We start from the raw sequence: 15877 nt of genomic DNA, 5'->3' as shown, positions 1-15877 counted from the left end.
AGAGAAAAGTTCTGTTCTTGTTTTTCTTCACACGAAGTGACAGCCAACAGCAAAACGCATAGCATGTGTTACCCAGCACAGTGCGCACGGACCTCAACCCCACAAGTTGCAAAATTCAACCTACTTATTTTTTCAAACCAAAAAAGAAAATGTTATTCTCATTTAATATCGTTGGATGACAATCTAATAGTTTCATATTCCTTAATTGAGAACGGCTCGCCAATTGAGAGAGATCTTAGTCCCACCAACACTAGTTTATACGGGTCCTTGATTTGCCCTAACAGTGGGGAAGTTTGCTTCAAACTTGTAATGGTAATCTACCACCACGTAGCATTCTCTCGGTCTATTGCTTCAATAAGTGTTCTGACTGTCTTCGTCGTGGCATAAGGCCAGCGTTTGGCTCTTGCCTGCCCTCGTTAGAGAAATTAATGCCTCAGCTTACGCTACGTACCATTAAGCCAAGGCCTGTGGTGATTAGTACGGCTATGTGTAATCTACCTGGGGAGCCTTAAAATAAGCAGGTCTGTGACTCCAGAATTGAACAAGTTACTGTTATAATTACGATTTTGTGAAATTATCTGGTCAGAGTCAACGTCACGAGGTTCTATTGCTTTACCTTGTAGGCAAGCATATTTCTCTCGCCTTTGAAAACAAGGGCTTAATTCTATCCAGACAACCAAGACGTTTGACAATTATGTGTTCCCGTTCAACATTGAGTTCCAATTTATTCTTTAACATGTTCTATTTTTATTTCTTTGACCGCTATGTATTTAAAAATAAAATATGCACGAGAACAACCTTCTCCGATGGACTCGTGGTATATGGTTCGCTTTTCCCTGATTTGATAAATACTACAGCTTCGAAAACATGAAAAATATAACAACTTGTTGGAATAATAAGAAAATAATGAAAAAGCAAACGAAACAAGAGAGAATAAGAAAGATTATTATGGGGAGTTATATATAATTTAATTTGTTTTAATAGAGGTTCTGATTCTTGATATAAGATCTGATTTATAACTCAGAACTATAAACCAGATCTTATATTAAAAATGAGAGGTAATAGATAATTTAAAACCATCCAAATTAGAGGAAATGTTATTGTTGCACCTTATTTCTTATCGCTCTTCTACTTCTATTTCATAGCTTTTTTTCTTGGGTGGGGCTGGGGAAGATCTTCATATATACTAGTTTGAGGAGATTAAAAAAATAAGTTAAGTTAGTTTTTTTGTAATAAATAAGTGTTGCCTTTCCTATAATATCCTTACTAATCAAGTGCATTGGCTAAAACTACCATTGTTAGAAGGATAACTAAAATAGATTTGGGTTTTATATTCAGGATCAAGATAAAAGTCAAATAAAATCTTATATTAATCACTAGAGGTAGTACTAACTATTGGAGTAGCCAGTTGACTGTGTGAGTTTGTTCAACATTGATTTTGTTGGTTTAGATCTTTGAACTCCTATTCAAAAGCTTGGAGTTCAATTCTGTCAGTCCAAACTGACCTTAAACATCACGGCATGGGATGAATTCCATAAGCTTGAACATAAAGAGAATTCTAATGCCGGGGTGGCATAATATTAGTTATGCCATAATTAGTGCGTAATCCATCCCGCTAGCTTGCTAATTAATGAATATTATTATGAAATGCTTGTGGGAACCCAAAAAATTAATGATTATGAAAATGTTTTTCTATTTAAGTTTGTCCGTTGCGTAAACGATGTGATCAACGTAATTATACATATACAAACCCTGCAAAACCAACGTACGTCACCCACCACATGAAAATCTTCTTTGATTCAACCGTCAAAGCAATATACTTTTTCCTATTTTAAATATCAGATTTATTTAAAGATTTTGATTCCATCCCAAATATAAAACCTCATTCACCCTTATTTTTTTTATATTAAATTTTTCCTTTCTCATATCCGTCTATCTATTAAGCCATTTTTATGTATTAAACTTGGTTTGTAGTTTAAATTAAACTATAAATTAGATTTTATCTTAAGAAAAATCATCCTTTTTTTTTATTTGTATAGGAGAGATCGAAACATAATGGCTACTAAAAGATTGCTTTAGTTTATTAGAAATATCAGAGGCAGCATGTTATATTCGCGGACTACGTATCCCCAGAATTTTTTTTTTGGGGTGGTGGCAAAAAAAAAAAGTCTTATTTTTGGGGTCCAAATGCGATGTATAATCACTGAGGGGAAAAAAATGAGGAAAATCTGTGTCCATGTTTTCTGTATTTATGCGATGGCGAATGTTTAAAAGAAGCCATGGGGGTTTAATGCAAATGCTACCAAAGTAATTAGGCAAAAGCATGTGTTATGTGTCATAATGAGGCCTATAATTTGGAGACATCCGGCGCACTCACCGAATTATTGCTCATAATTATTACAATAACAGACATCATATTTCCAGCTTCAGACACACATGACAGTGCACAGAATTACATAAACGCAAGCCTTGTTTTTGTTCTTTCTCCTAATGATTATCTCAATTTGTGTAGGAAATTATATTTTGACTTTTGTTATCAGTGATTTAAATGCTGACTCTAGGTAGTAATGGGGAAAATATGTAACGAAACAGTGTTTTTTACTACTCTCATTCCTATACATAAGCTTCAAATTTTAACATACTTGTAATCTATTTTATAAACTTTAATTTAGGTTTGTTTTAATATTTAATATATTTTTTCAAGGTTATCCTTAATTATTTATTCTCTATCTTTTGTTATACTCTCTCTCATCGTATTTCCCTATATATTATCTTTCATTCCTTTTTTCATTTATTTAAAAAACATATTTAAAAATAAGATTATATTTTTAACTTATTTATTAGTTTTAACTAATTATTTATTATTCATAAATTATTTATTTAAAAGCTTGTATACAGGAACAGAGTAATTATCATGTTGCATAATCTAGACAACACTTTCAACGGAATATACATAGTGAATAGAGCAGGTAAGCGAAATTTCAGCCGACGTACTATAATTCTCGGAAAATCCAATTTAACTAACTCACTCGGCTAGTTTGAAGTTAACTAGCTCGAAGATAACTTCAATAGCTGGCCAAAAAATGGAGATGACTTCAAGATTAATGCTTGCCACGATTATTGATTAAATAGTTTAATGAAATAATAATCTGAATTATCGTTCTTTGAGATCAAACAAGTTAGAATCGAAGTTGTATTTGCTTGCTGCAGGGTACGTAATCCCCGATAACGGGCCTGGATTTTCGCTTTATTTATTTCATCAGATGATGTTTTGCCCCAAAATTATAATTAAATGAATTATTGAGCAGCCTAATAAGCGATGACATCTAGAATAATCCACCGCGGCCACACACAGCTGAATTTGTTTCCAGAAGCTTAAGCAAGGAACGAGTTAGTTAGGAGAGTGATAGCGTGTTTCTCTATTTAATTAGTTTTCTGGAGAAGACGAAGAGCCGGAAGAATCGGGGGAGTGGTTGGGGTCAAAATCCGCCTGGACTAACACCCTTCTTAATTTTTCATGATCTAATGTGAGTAAGTACTCGTATTTAAGTTTATAGTTTTTTGAAATAAAAAAAGTATAAAACATTTTTAAAACAATTCAGAGATACTCGTGCGTGTTGCATTGCCGTGAGATTCACAATCTTATTTTTGAATATTTTTATATACGTGAAGAGAATGAGAAGCGGAACGGCAGATCGATGAAAGGGCGCCGCCACGAGAATAAAGGGAAAAGGTGGGAGGTGGGAGCGGCGAGGGCAGGGGAAGAAGCTTCCGCTGATTCTAGAAATTCATAAATGATGAGCTTCTAGAAGCGTGTGTTGAGCCTGCCCATACTTGCCTTCACAAAACAAAATTGAATTGAATTAAGATTGGGTGTTTGAAAACTATCAAAAGCACCTTAAAACACCTCAACTCCATAAAATTACTTTCGAAAAATTACCCAAAATGCCCACTTCACGTCATGAGACTACTCCCTCTAGTCCCAAGTTTTATGGCGACCATGGTAAGCAATGGGCCAACAGTGTTAGGGAAAAATGATTGTGGGCTCATTCTCTTCTCACTATCTTCATCCCATGTCTTGAATTATTCCCTAGAGATACACACCCACACACACACAGTTCATGAGAAACTTGTGTAAACAAAAACGAACAAACATGTTTTTGGTGATTTTATTAAGATTTGATGCATTTTTTATATACTGTACAGAGTTCGATGAAAGTCATAAACTCGTAAATTTTAAATAATAAACATTTTGCTTTATTCTAATTTTAAGAATGGTTTAATGAGAAATTGATAATAACATGTAAAATTTATAAACATTAAAACTAAACTACTCTGGGGCAAACAAGGCAGGCCTGAATAGTTGGCGTTACGACCCAAGTGAAGAACAGATGGCGGAATGGTCTCCGTGGGCCGTGCCTCGGATGAAGCCTCCGCCCATTTATATGGGCCCACTCACATCGTCACACGTGCCGCCGCCGCCAGTTACTTCTTCTTCATATGCCTCTGTTTTGTCGGCGCTTACTGCTTCACAATTCACATGCCTTCTGACACTATTTCTCTACTCTCTCACTTGGTCTTCGTCGGGGTTCATACCTCTTGGGGCGTTTATGCTCGAGAAGCAACTTCGCTCAGTGAATTATGTTGCGGAAAAGGAGGAGAACGACGATGAAATCGTAAGTTGACCATGAATCTCGCATTATATATTGTTTGAATTAGGGATCATTGAGGGCGCACCCTTTACTTTCCCTCTTTATGTCTTGCTACTGTGTCTGAATTTTAAGGAAACTAGTTTGTTTCATATTGGTTGTTTATGTCTTGTGACTGTAAATGGTATAGGGTTTTCTTGCTGATATCATGCTCAGCTTGGGGAAATTTCGACTGAAGAATGAGTAGCTTTAATTTGGTGTATTGAGAATTGGACTGCCATTATCATGTCTTGTGTCTCTAATTATCCACTGCTGTGGTGCCTTTCTCCACGATATTGAGAAGGACGGCTTTGGCTCCGAGTGGGTACCGCGCGTTCTTCAATAAATCTCCTTTTAGTTCACTAATGCTTAGTTTAATTGCAGATTCCGTATATATTGCTGATGATTGGCCAGGACCGATTCTAATATCAGTCAATTCTCTAGATTTGTTTAATTTTCCTGTAGACACATGGAACCGGCTGTGGCTGCGTTCCTGATGGTGGTAGTATTGTTTACCCAACATGACCGGTTCTGATAAGTGATAGAATGCAATTTGTTCAGATATCTAGGCCTTTTTTCCTTCATTGTTCTTTTCCCTGTTTAGTTTTCCATATATCTTGCTTGGGATTAATTTCTGTGTTGAGTCATACAGTTATTATTTATTGTTATCTCAAATATCTTAATTTAAACTCACAACTAGTAAATTTTTTTTAATTAGGTTGACTGGTACAGTCTCGAACAACGGAAGAACAGCAATTAAGGTGAAAAATAAAGCTTTGGAGCTGCAGACCTGGTCTGATCTTCCTGACGAGCTCTTAGAATTGATTTTGTCCCGTTTGACCTTAGCAGACAATGTTCGCGCTTCTGCTGTTTGCAAGAGATGGCACGCTTCTGCCTCTGCAGTACGTGTTGTAAACCAATCACCATGGCTTATGTGCATTCCGAAATTCGGAAGCTGGTGCGAATTCTATGACCCCGTGCACCGCAAGACCTATTCCTGGGAGTTTACAGAGTTAACTGGCTCCAGACTGTGTTATGCAAAAGATGGTTGGTTGCTGCTATACCGGTACAGATCCCACCGTGTGTTCTTCTTCAATCCTTTTACTCGGGAGGTGATTAAATTGCCTAGATATGAGATGACATGCCAGATAATTGCCTTCTCTTGTGCTCCTACATCTCCCGGCTGTGTTCTGTTTGCTGTTGATCATGTTACTCCCCTTTTTGTGGTTATTAGCACATGTCATCTTGGAGACTCGGAATGGACGACTCTGAGCTACCGAAACCGCTTGCCCTTTGTCAGTAGTAGCATTTGGAATAAGGTTGTATTTTTTAATGGGCTGTTTTACTGTCTGAGTCTCACAGGATGGATAGGGGTTTTTGACCCAGTTAAACGTGTGTGGAATGTTCTAGCGGTGCCTCCACCCAAATGCCCAGAAAACGTTTTGGCTAAGAATTGGCGTGAGGGAAAATTCATGACAGAGCATGAAGGAGATATATTAGTAATTTATGCGTGTTCCAGTGAAAAGCTCATTATTTTTAAGTTAGATCAGATAAAGATGGAATGGGAAAAGATGGATACACTCGAGGGAGCAACAGTTTTTGCTAGTTTCTTGTCATCCCATTCAAAGACTGACATGCCTGGAATAATGAGAAACAGTGTGTACTTCCCTAAAGTTCGATTTTATGGAAAGCGTTGCATATCATACTCATTTGACGACTGTAGATACTATCCTCGCAAGCAGTGTCATGACTGGGGAGGGCAAAAACCTTTTGAGAATATATGGATTGAACCACCAAAGAACTTTTCAGGCTTCTTGGATGAGTCTTAGCAAAACAAGTAAGCTTGTGCAAGATCAGTAATTTATGAAGTTATTTTTCAGTATTATGTAAGCATACATTGTAAACATACTGGATGTATGTTTGATATATCTGTAAGTCGTGAATTCAAAACGTTACCTTTAGAACCCAAAAAAAAAAAAAAAAAAAAATCAAAACGTTGCCTAGAAATACTGTATCCGCTGCGTCTGAGTATTGCGACTGCAGTTATTTATCGCAAATACGCGAGTCATTCCTTGACAATAACGAAACAACTTCTTCCCGTGTTATGTCCCCATTGAAACCAATATCGAGATATCATGCCATGTAGCACGCAACATGCATTCGGCTTGAATAATTGTAATTAAATGCTGATATAATGTCATGAAATGAATTGGTATAGTCATATGTCTTCGCTCACACGTTACCAGGAGCAATGGCTCATTAATCCAGAGGAAGGGCAGTTGTGAAAATATCCAGAAGTAAAACTATGATGATATGAAGCTTGCGTAACAAACTGTTTGTATCTTGCACTTCCCTCGTATTCCACGGTACACTGGTCATCATCCCCCTTCCTTTAGCTGAAAGTTTAAGTTTAGGGAAGAAGGTTTACAGTCATAAACACTCCGTTGCCAGCCTATTTTATATCGACATGGAACAAATCAATCTCAAAAGTCGTATCAGAATCTCTTTCAACACAAGATTGCATGTCCATCGTCCAGCGCTGCCTCAATCGCTACAACAGGGCTTGCACATGTTACTAGATGGAATCTCAACAAATGCTCATCTAACCTTCTTTTTTTTTTTTTTAAATAAAATGATATGTCATTTCTTTCTTTTCTTTTTCGGGGGGCCACCGATGATATATTCTTTCTTTGTCAACTAATATTGTCTTTCCCTTTTACACTTGTTTTATAAAATCGATAAAATCCCATAGTCTGTATCTGCATGTATTTATTTCGCAACATATCTAGCGAAGGAGACATCAGTCCTGGGGCCTCCTTGAAACATGACGAACACAACACGTATGTGAAAAAACGGAAAATAAGCTCACGCTACTATAATCTATGATAATATGTACCAAAATAACCGAAACCAACTTCAACAGCGTAGCTACCGTACACTGTCCCTAACTCTAATGTCTCCCCTCTTTGATGTTTTGCAAAAGATACAGAAGGCCTCGCAGCATCAGGCAAGCTTATCTTACCTCACAGGAATAAGTGCTTGAATTCTCCATTTGCAAGATGACAAAGCTTATTGCAACTAAAGGTATCTGCAAACAGACCCAAATAGAACCTTTTTTCGATAAGAAGAACAAGGAAAATTTTTAAGCTGAGAAAAGAACACAACAAAATGCACAATTGCTCGTACATATGCTCAAAAGAGGGGATTTAGTTCTCGACTATATATATCTATATATTCACTCATAGTTTCCAATTATGAGTAAAACAACATGGAGATGTTTTAATCCTATGACAAAACCTCACTTGGGCAAATGCTTACGTGGGTCTGCATCAACAGAATCAATGAATCATGGTAAATTAATCCCCACCAACTGCTTCCAAACATAGTATTTGAAAATGTTAAGGTGCAGATGACTGACTACACCAGACATGGCTTGCTAAGGCCCGAAGTTACTGTGTACATTAACTTGCAAAATGATCAGGGAACTTGCAATCCCACCTAATATCTGAAATTTATAAGATCACCAGCCAATCCTGTACTATCATTTTACTCCCAGTAGTAACCCTCCACAAAAGCCAAACCCTTTCAAGCTTCATTTGAACATGAGTAATCTTCTTTTCCACCACTTAAATATCTAAAAAGGTTATTGATGGGCCAAGCAGAAACAAACTTGCAGTTCATGAATGAAATGAAAGGGGAGAAAAAAGTAATGTAAACATCTTTTGTGCCATTTGATAAAGGATAAAAAGAGATAATTATTATTAAATAATAATATAGATATAGTACATATTATATATTTCAGTTTTTGTGTTGAAAAAAGAGATTACCTTTCCCATGTGCTTACCAAACAGGGGTGTTAATCTAGTTCACAGGGTTTTTTCTTTTTGTTAATTCTTCCATCAAGGTTGATTTACTATGGTCTGAGCTTCTTCTGGTCCTAAGTTAACTAAGTAAAAGACAACAATGCCATTGATATTCCAACAACCGATGTCAACTTGTCAATAACCAATGAATGCAATAAAATCAATAATGTGTTGTACACTTCATAAACTAAACTTATTCTTTAAATTCCATACAAACTGCCAAGGAAAAGGCATGAGAAAACACGTCTAATATTACAGCAAAAGTGTAGAATAGTCGTGGGAAGAAAATAGTACCAATTGAATCACCAAAGTTGGTCCATATCTCAGCACGAATGGATCTATCACTGTCAGCTATGCCAATAACTTCAACAAAATTCGCAAGAGCACCTGGGTGCACGCCCCTCACGACTATCTGCTTCTCATCAGTTAATTTTCCAATTATGCCTCCAGCATCAGATCGAACAACTTGCACAACAGCCCTTACCCTCCGTCCAACATATAACCGTAGCAGCTCTCCATTGACAAAGACTGCAGGATTTGAAGTATCCATATTCTACAGAAGACACGACAAAAATGCATTGTTTTACTGATGACAAGAATTCACAAATGTTTATTTTAACGCTGTTTCTGTGCTGTAGATATGTAAAGAGATCACATTTTGTCATGAAATTTAGCTGGTTCCAGATGCAAGGCCATAACTTAGAGCCATAATATTTAGGGTATGGACACTCACTCTGGAACATCCTTTGCAAGAACGGCGGATGATTTGTTCATTGTTTTCATTTACTCACAAGGCAAATCGTGATGAAATGGCTCTCAATTGTTTTTTTTTTTTTTTAAATTTTATTCAAACGATGTGCACGATCAGTAGAGCACAATAGAGAGCAAAATGACAGCATATAGACATTGTTAAGGGCATTCATAACTGACGATTCTCTCCATGGAGCCTCCGAACCCGAAGTTTCTTTCAGAAACCCAAAAAATCTTCAACCATTAGGAATATTCAATAGGAAGTCTAAGACCGAAAACACCCAAGTAATAATTTCCAGGCCTAAGAATATTACTTGACTACAGTGAACTCAAAAGAATTGCTAGTTCCATCCTTCAAGTTCAATTCAAGACTCTGAATCGACGCCGATACGAAATCTCATTAAAATTCCCAGTCATCCGACAGGATCATATACTCGAAAGGACTAGGTGACGCACTCCTTTCGATTGAGAAGAAACTAAAGCTGTAAAGCAATGAAAAGTCCAGGGAAATGGAAATGAAGGTCCAAAAGAGCAGCTATATTATATCCCTTTTGAATTCGAATGTAACAGCAAATCCACAAATGTTACGTAATCACAAAGACACGACCACAATACTGTTCATCAACTGCATCAAGAGCAAAAGAGAACGCCTCTGGAGATGAGGCATTTTATAGCTATAACCATGAAACTCGAGAAAATCCCCCAAGAAAACGTGTAAGAGACACGAACTGGGCACCCATTTTCGCAAAACGGATGGAGAAATGCGAAGAAAATTGATTATAGAGACGGAAATAGACATAAAATAGCGTTTATTCGCCCATCAAGTGACAGGAAATGCATCGAAGACGAAGTAGAATTGTTCTTACTTGATTCAGAAGCAAATCGCTGTGAAGCAGAGCGCCAAGCCAGAGGGAATAAGCTTCGTGTCAGTGTTAAATACTACTCCTCCCGTCGTAGGACGAGTTGGTTTTGGTCCTAAATATAAGACTCATTTATCATATTTATCAATTTTCTCTAAATTATCTCTATGGATACTCCTTCAACCATAATCAAGTAGAAGAGGGAGATAGGGTATTAAGAAAGATGATTATGGTATTTTAAAAAAAACGTGTCATATTTCTTATAATTAACTAACTTACTTAACTTCCTTAATCTAATCAAATTATTAAATGAATCCTATATTAAGGACGGAGGAGTATTTAGGGAGGGAGGGCGGGTTCTTGAATCCTGAAAGCGGGCATGCCCAAGCCCAGACTCTGAAATTGACGTAGTACGTACTAGTCAAGTCACTTTCAACATCATTCAGTAATTTTATTATGAAATTTAAATTTAATAACTTTTAATTTTAATTTCATTTTAATATATATTTTGCTCAACATAATAATAATTAATAAATAAATAATAAAATTATATACTCATCTAGTCTTTAATATAGGACTTAATTGTTGAGTTGGTTTTGGTTTTAAATATAAGACTTATTTATCAATTTTCTCTAAATTATCCCTATAGATACTTCCTTAATCATAATTAAGTAGAAAAGAAAGGGCGTATTAAGAAATATGATTATGATGTTTTAGGAAAAACGTGTCATATTTTTTATAATTAACTAACTTACCTAACTTTTTTAATCTAATCAAATTAGTTAAATAAGTCTTATATTAAGGATCGGAAAAGTATTTATATGAACAAATTTCTTTCCCTTTTATAAATATAATAAGAGGAGTATCATTCCAAATTTAATATTACTTATATCCTCCCCTATCAATTTTATAAGTCATAAATTTTAAATAAGCCTCTTTTTTACTCTTTTTTTTTTTCAATTTCAACTCAAATTAATAATACACCTTTATATTAATTACTTTTGTTAATGTAAAAGTTAGATAACTGATTTGTTAATATTAAAAAAATTAATTAAGTTAGTTATTTATAATAAATTAATATTATTTTTTAAAAATAATTTTATTAATCATGTTTATTAAAAATATTTATGAATAAGAACTCCTTAACATCTTCGAAAAGCATGAGCATTTGGAACCCACTTTCAGGCCGGGAATATTCTCGCAGGAGTAGCCCGCTTGCGTGAGGCGCGAGCATTTCCGTCTCGTTTTCACAAATACCTGAAATTGAACGTCCCAACCACCAACTCCAGCGGAAGCATCGCGCCCTTCTTTCTTCTGCACGCAGAGGGATGTCCTCGGTTCTCAGAAAACCATCGCTAAGTGCATCCCCATTCCATTCTTCAACCCACAGCCTAAAACTGAGGCCCATATCCCCCCTTTTCCCTATTCAGCGATTCTATAGACTACCCCAATTTCGAGTTTCCCTTACAACCCAGAACTCCAGCAATCGTCCTTCCATTATTCCTTCAAAGGGCAAAGTTTCCAGTACTTCCTCACTTTCTCAAACTCTTCACTTCTTCAAACCCTGGCTTCTGTCTGAGCATAAAACCGTTCTCTTGGGCTGGCTCTGCAGCGTCATATCTGTTTACTCCCTCTCCAAAATCCTTTCTAAAGTCGGGAATGTTTCTGCTACTATCAGCAGCATTGACGCTATCAAGTTGCGAGACGAAGGTTTAGTATTGGGGGGTTTGTTGATTGCCCGGTTGTTTGCAAGTTTTGGGCAGCAAGCTTTTTTATGGGAAGCTGCACTGAACGCGGTATATAAGCTTAGGGTTCACGTTTTCGACAGGATTTTGGAGAGAGAATTGGGATATTTTGAAGGCATGGATGGTGTTTCGTCCGGGGACATTGCGTTTCGGATCACTGCGGAAGCTTCGGATATTGCTGATACTTTGTATGCTCTGCTCAGTGTGGGTAACTGTCTCTTCTGAAGATCTCTTTCGACTTTCAAATATCCTTGTTGCTCGAAATCACGAGTTATCAAGATTCTTCAGAACTTTTTTACCGTCAAACAGGACCCATTAGTAGTCATACCCATTCCTTCTAATTTAAAGTTCGCCAATGTGTCAATGACTGGGCCATAATATCTCTTTTCTGGTCGTGGAAGAATTCTCGTCCATGCTAGCATCTGCAGCTTATTTTATTGCATTCGCCTTTTCTTCTGTATTCGCTAATGATAAGCTCTTGTTTGTCGTAGACCATAATTCCCAGCACTCTGCAGCTATCTGCTATGATGATGCGAATGTTGGCGATCAGTCCTGCCCTTTCTTTGATTTCAGCTGTGGTGAGTTAGGAGCCATTCTGTTGGTTCATATAACTTGACTGGCGGCGGAAATCTTGTTTTTCATTGGTGAGGGTAAATTTAATCTTGGTAATTTGTTTTCAAATTGAAGGTTATTCCTTGTATGGGACTTGTTGTTGCGTTTCTTGGTCAGAAACTTCGTTCAATATCTAAAAGGGCACATCTTAGCATTGCCACTCTCTCGGCATATCTAAATGAGGTAGATTTAAGTGACTGTTCATCTTCATTTTACTATCAGACAAATTTTAATATTATCTCTTGTTTGCAAATCCTATCGTTCCATTTGAATATATTATGAAGTGGCACCTCAATACAAAGCCATAGTTATTTCTTGTTAGCTGATATCTCAATGTTGCCTCAGGTCCTTCCTGCAATTCTTTTTGTGAAAGCAAACAATGCAGATATGTATGAGAGCAGCAGGTTTAAGAGGCTGGCTAGGATCGACTTTTTTGAACGCTTGAACAAGAAGAGGATGAAGGCAGTTATTCCTCAGATTATACAAGCTATTTATTTCGGAGTGCTATTTGTACTTTGTGCGGGTTCAATAGTGGTTTCAAGAGGATCATTCAATGGCTGTAACTTAGTGTCGTTTGTGACATCATTGCTCTTTTTGATTGAACCGATCCAGGTAGCGTTATCTATTGAGACCTAGTTGCCTTTTCCCTCTATCTTGTTTGTTTGCTCCGACTATCTGTTTTTTTCCTTTCTCTTCCATAGATTTAGAATTTATTTTTTCTGGTTCTAGAATAAAATTTTAGTTGAAATTAGACATTAATGTGATTATTATGATCATTTGCATATCTTATCATTAAATTTCGTTTGCAACCTCATTTATTTTCCTTTTTAAAGGTCGTAATTAGTTTAATAACATTTTTCTCTGTTTACCTTTTTTTCGGCTAATTATTATTTGCATTTCTATCATGGTTCAGCCTTTGAGGAGCTGTCTTATGTTATCATTCTGAAAATAAAGAATCACGCAGGATGTGGGAAAAGCATACAATGAATTGAGGCAGGGAGAACCAGCTATTGAACGCTTGTTTGATCTGACCAGGTTCGCAGATAAGGTACCTTTACGATATCTAACCATGACACTTATAACTTTGAAACGGCATTCTTCTGAAAGTTGATTATGGTCTTGATAATGAAAAAGAGGGTTTCTTCTCGAGCAAAAGATGACTTCTGTGATTTAATTTTTAGTTAGGGTAATCCCTTTCACTTTGGTACTAAATGCGTTTATTCTGCATTATAGGTGGCTGAGAAACCAGATGCTGTTGATTTAGACTCTGTTAGAGGGGAGATAAAGTTTTGTAATGTCTCATTTAAGTACAGTGAAGACATGTCACTCGTTCTGAATGGACTGAATCTTCACATTGGAGCTGGAGAGATAGTTGCTCTTGTTGGTCCCTCTGGTGGAGGGAAAACTACACTTATAAAACTTCTGCTTCGTCTTTATGATCCAGTATCTGGTTAGTCATTTGAAGACATATGCTTATTTATATTTATATTTCTACTAAAGCATGCATTAGCTATATACGTCCATGTGGGCTCAAAATTTTTGTTATACGTACCTAAAGATTTTACAATCATTAGTTATTATTTTGTTCAATGACATTTGGTTGTATTTTCATGCTTGCAGGCTGTATACTTGTTGATAATCATAACATCCAAAGCATTCGGTTGCAAAGTTTGAGAAGGCATGTTAGTCTTGTTTCTCAGGATATAGTAAGTAACGCAAGTTCTTATATTCATTTACTGTATGTTCCTCTTTTTAACTTCTTTTGGTAAGAGTATGCTGAACCGTTATTTACACTATCACTTGTCCAACTATTTTTAAGAAGCTTTAGCTTATCATTTCCTTTCCTAGAATATTTATTAGCTGACCTTTTGGTGAGTGTTTATTATCAGTGCTTTCTTTTTTAAATTTAATTCATTTTAACTTTTCCAGTCACGTTGCTGGCAGGAATTAAGTTTTGGATCTAGTGGTAGCTCCACTGTGATTTTTTATAAATCAGTAATGTCATGTTAATTTCTTATAAATGTTAATTCTTTACTACCTCACCTAGTGGGATGAGGTTTGTTGTTATTGTTGTTATTTCTTTACTAGTTCATAGCTGACATTTGAGTGGCAGTGTTTCTTATGCTTTTCTCCATAATGCATGTATATGCTTTAGACACTTTTTTCAGGTTCAGTTGCTGAAAACATTGGTTACAAGGATCTGACAGCAGAAATTGACATGGAGAGGGTAAAACATGCAGCACAAACTGCTTATGCTGATGAATTTATAAGAGAACTTCCAGAAGGATATAATACCAATATTGGACCAAGGGGCTCAACTTTAAGTGGAGGACAAAGGCAAAGGTTTACTTTGAATTCTATTATGTTCCATTTTCAAACACTAACTCCTGTCTCTTCTTCTTCAAAGGTTTCTGATTAACACTGATTGAATATGTTGGCTGTTTGTGAAACTTCAGCGCTGACTTATTACCAAGTTAACTGAAATTTGCAGGCTAGCCATTGCCAGGGCTCTATATCAGAATTCTTCTATATTAATACTGGATGAGGCAACTTCTGCTTTAGATAGCAAATCTGAGGAGTTGGTGAGACAAGCTGTAAAGCGATTGATGAAAAATCACACTGTAAGAAAACCCCTTTCTGTCTGATCTGATGATTTCTTGGGAATGCTGACAAAGACATGGGCTCTAGCCTTTGTGCATGGTTTTGTTTCTTGAGGATTTTGTTAGATAGGATGTATTTTTTTAAATCATCAGGATTGCTTTACCAAGACCTTGACTACTATTTCTAGTTTGGGTGGATATTTTTAGTTTAAAATTTTGCACTCCGTTGGTGATTTCTCGCTCTGAATGAAGATTCAACTATTTAGTGTTTTTTTTTTTTAATTTGGCCAACCCAAGTATTTAGTATTTGAGCTATTATTTCCTTCTATGTTAATAGGTGCTGATAATTGCCCATCGCATGGAAACGGTTCGGATGGCTAAACGAGTATTCCTCTTGGATAGGGGGAAGCTAGAAGAGTTGCCTCGTTCGACTATATTGGGTGGTCACAAGGACTCGTTGTTATCATCTGGAGTGGTGATTTAAATATTTCTTGTACAGGAGACCCCTTCACATCCCAGTCTGTTGTTTAATATCACTGGAATCCCTCCCACTCCCTCCTTTCTTTATATCTAGAGAAAGCGGATCAGCGGGGAGTATGTACATTCTTAGTTATCCACATATTTATTTCCAATAAAAGGCTTAAATTATTATTTGAAGCATTTATGGATTGGAATGGGCAAACTTAACATGCCAGTCAATGCTATTCAAATAATGTTACTTCGATAGTAAAAAATGTTTACATTGATGACCTGGTAAAT

The 15877-nt window shown here is 36.3% G+C and overlaps 3 protein-coding genes across 7 annotated transcripts; 2 read left to right on the top strand and 1 right to left on the bottom strand.

The window, feature by feature from the left end:
• Positions 1 to 4485: 4485 nt before the first annotated feature.
• LOC114751075 (F-box/kelch-repeat protein At1g57790-like) lies at positions 4486 to 6695 on the top strand. Its single transcript, XM_028939738.1, has 2 exons — positions 4486 to 4676; positions 5407 to 6695. Exons 1-2 carry the CDS (start codon positions 4642 to 4644, stop codon positions 6515 to 6517), a joined length of 1146 nt encoding a protein of 381 aa, XP_028795571.1. The 5' UTR covers positions 4486 to 4641; the 3' UTR covers positions 6518 to 6695.
• Positions 6696 to 7368: 673 nt separating this feature from the next.
• LOC114751076 (replication protein A 14 kDa subunit B-like) lies at positions 7369 to 10241 on the bottom strand. 2 transcript variants are annotated; one of them, XM_028939739.1, is made up of 3 exons: positions 10168 to 10241; positions 8846 to 9104; positions 7369 to 7776 (listed from the first exon to the last, which is right to left on the bottom strand). In XM_028939739.1, exons 2-3 carry the CDS (start codon positions 9099 to 9101, stop codon positions 7712 to 7714), a joined length of 321 nt encoding a protein of 106 aa, XP_028795572.1. In that variant the 5' UTR covers positions 9102 to 9104; positions 10168 to 10241; the 3' UTR covers positions 7369 to 7711. The 2 variants fall into 2 exon arrangements, with proteins under 2 accessions (XP_028795572.1, XP_028795573.1); XM_028939740.1 differs by lacking the exon at positions 10168 to 10241 and having other exon boundaries at positions 8846 to 9113.
• A 1116-nt stretch (positions 10242 to 11357) lies between these two features.
• On the top strand, positions 11358 to 15876 carry LOC114751045 (ABC transporter B family member 29, chloroplastic). 4 transcript variants are annotated; one of them, XM_028939709.1, is made up of 11 exons: positions 11358 to 11871; positions 11990 to 12114; positions 12398 to 12484; positions 12594 to 12701; positions 12864 to 13130; positions 13483 to 13566; positions 13752 to 13968; positions 14139 to 14224; positions 14674 to 14861; positions 15010 to 15139; positions 15456 to 15876. In XM_028939709.1, exons 1-11 carry the CDS (start codon positions 11490 to 11492, stop codon positions 15600 to 15602), a joined length of 1821 nt encoding a protein of 606 aa, XP_028795542.1. In that variant the 5' UTR covers positions 11358 to 11489; the 3' UTR covers positions 15603 to 15876. The 4 variants fall into 4 exon arrangements, with proteins under 4 accessions (XP_028795542.1, XP_028795541.1, XP_028795544.1 ...); XM_028939711.1 differs by having other exon boundaries at positions 11806 to 11871; positions 11990 to 12110; XM_028939708.1 differs by having other exon boundaries at positions 11358 to 12110.
• Position 15877: the final 1 nt, after the last annotated feature.

This window comes from Neltuma alba, unplaced genomic scaffold, assembly GCF_004799145.2.
Source record: "Neltuma alba isolate B1F8T4 unplaced genomic scaffold, ASM479914v2 tig00006741_pilon, whole genome shotgun sequence".
NCBI lineage: Eukaryota > Viridiplantae > Streptophyta > Magnoliopsida > Fabales > Fabaceae > Neltuma > Neltuma alba.
The sequence above is the reverse complement of the archived record's forward strand: the minus strand, read 5'-3'. Positions and strand labels throughout refer to the sequence as shown.

Coding starts and splice junctions, on each gene's coding strand:
- LOC114751076 (XM_028939739.1), bottom strand. CDS start 9,101: ATGGATACTTCAAATCCTGCAGTCTTTGTCAATGGAGAGCTGCTACGG. Junction 7,777..8,845: donor CAACTTTGGTGATTCAATTG/GTACTATTTTCT, acceptor GTCTGTTTGCAG/ATACCTTTAGTTGCAATAAG.
- LOC114751075 (XM_028939738.1), top strand. CDS start 4,642: ATGTTGCGGAAAAGGAGGAGAACGACGATGAAATC. Junction 4,677..5,406: donor AGGAGAACGACGATGAAATC/GTAAGTTGACCA, acceptor TTTTTTAATTAG/GTTGACTGGTACAGTCTCGA.
- LOC114751045 (XM_028939708.1), top strand. CDS start 11,490: ATGTCCTCGGTTCTCAGAAAACCATCGCTAAGTGCATCCCCATTCCAT. Junction 12,485..12,593: donor TTTCTTTGATTTCAGCTGTG/GTGAGTTAGGAG, acceptor TTCAAATTGAAG/GTTATTCCTTGTATGGGACT. Junction 13,131..13,482: donor TTTTGATTGAACCGATCCAG/GTAGCGTTATCT, acceptor AGAATCACGCAG/GATGTGGGAAAAGCATACAA.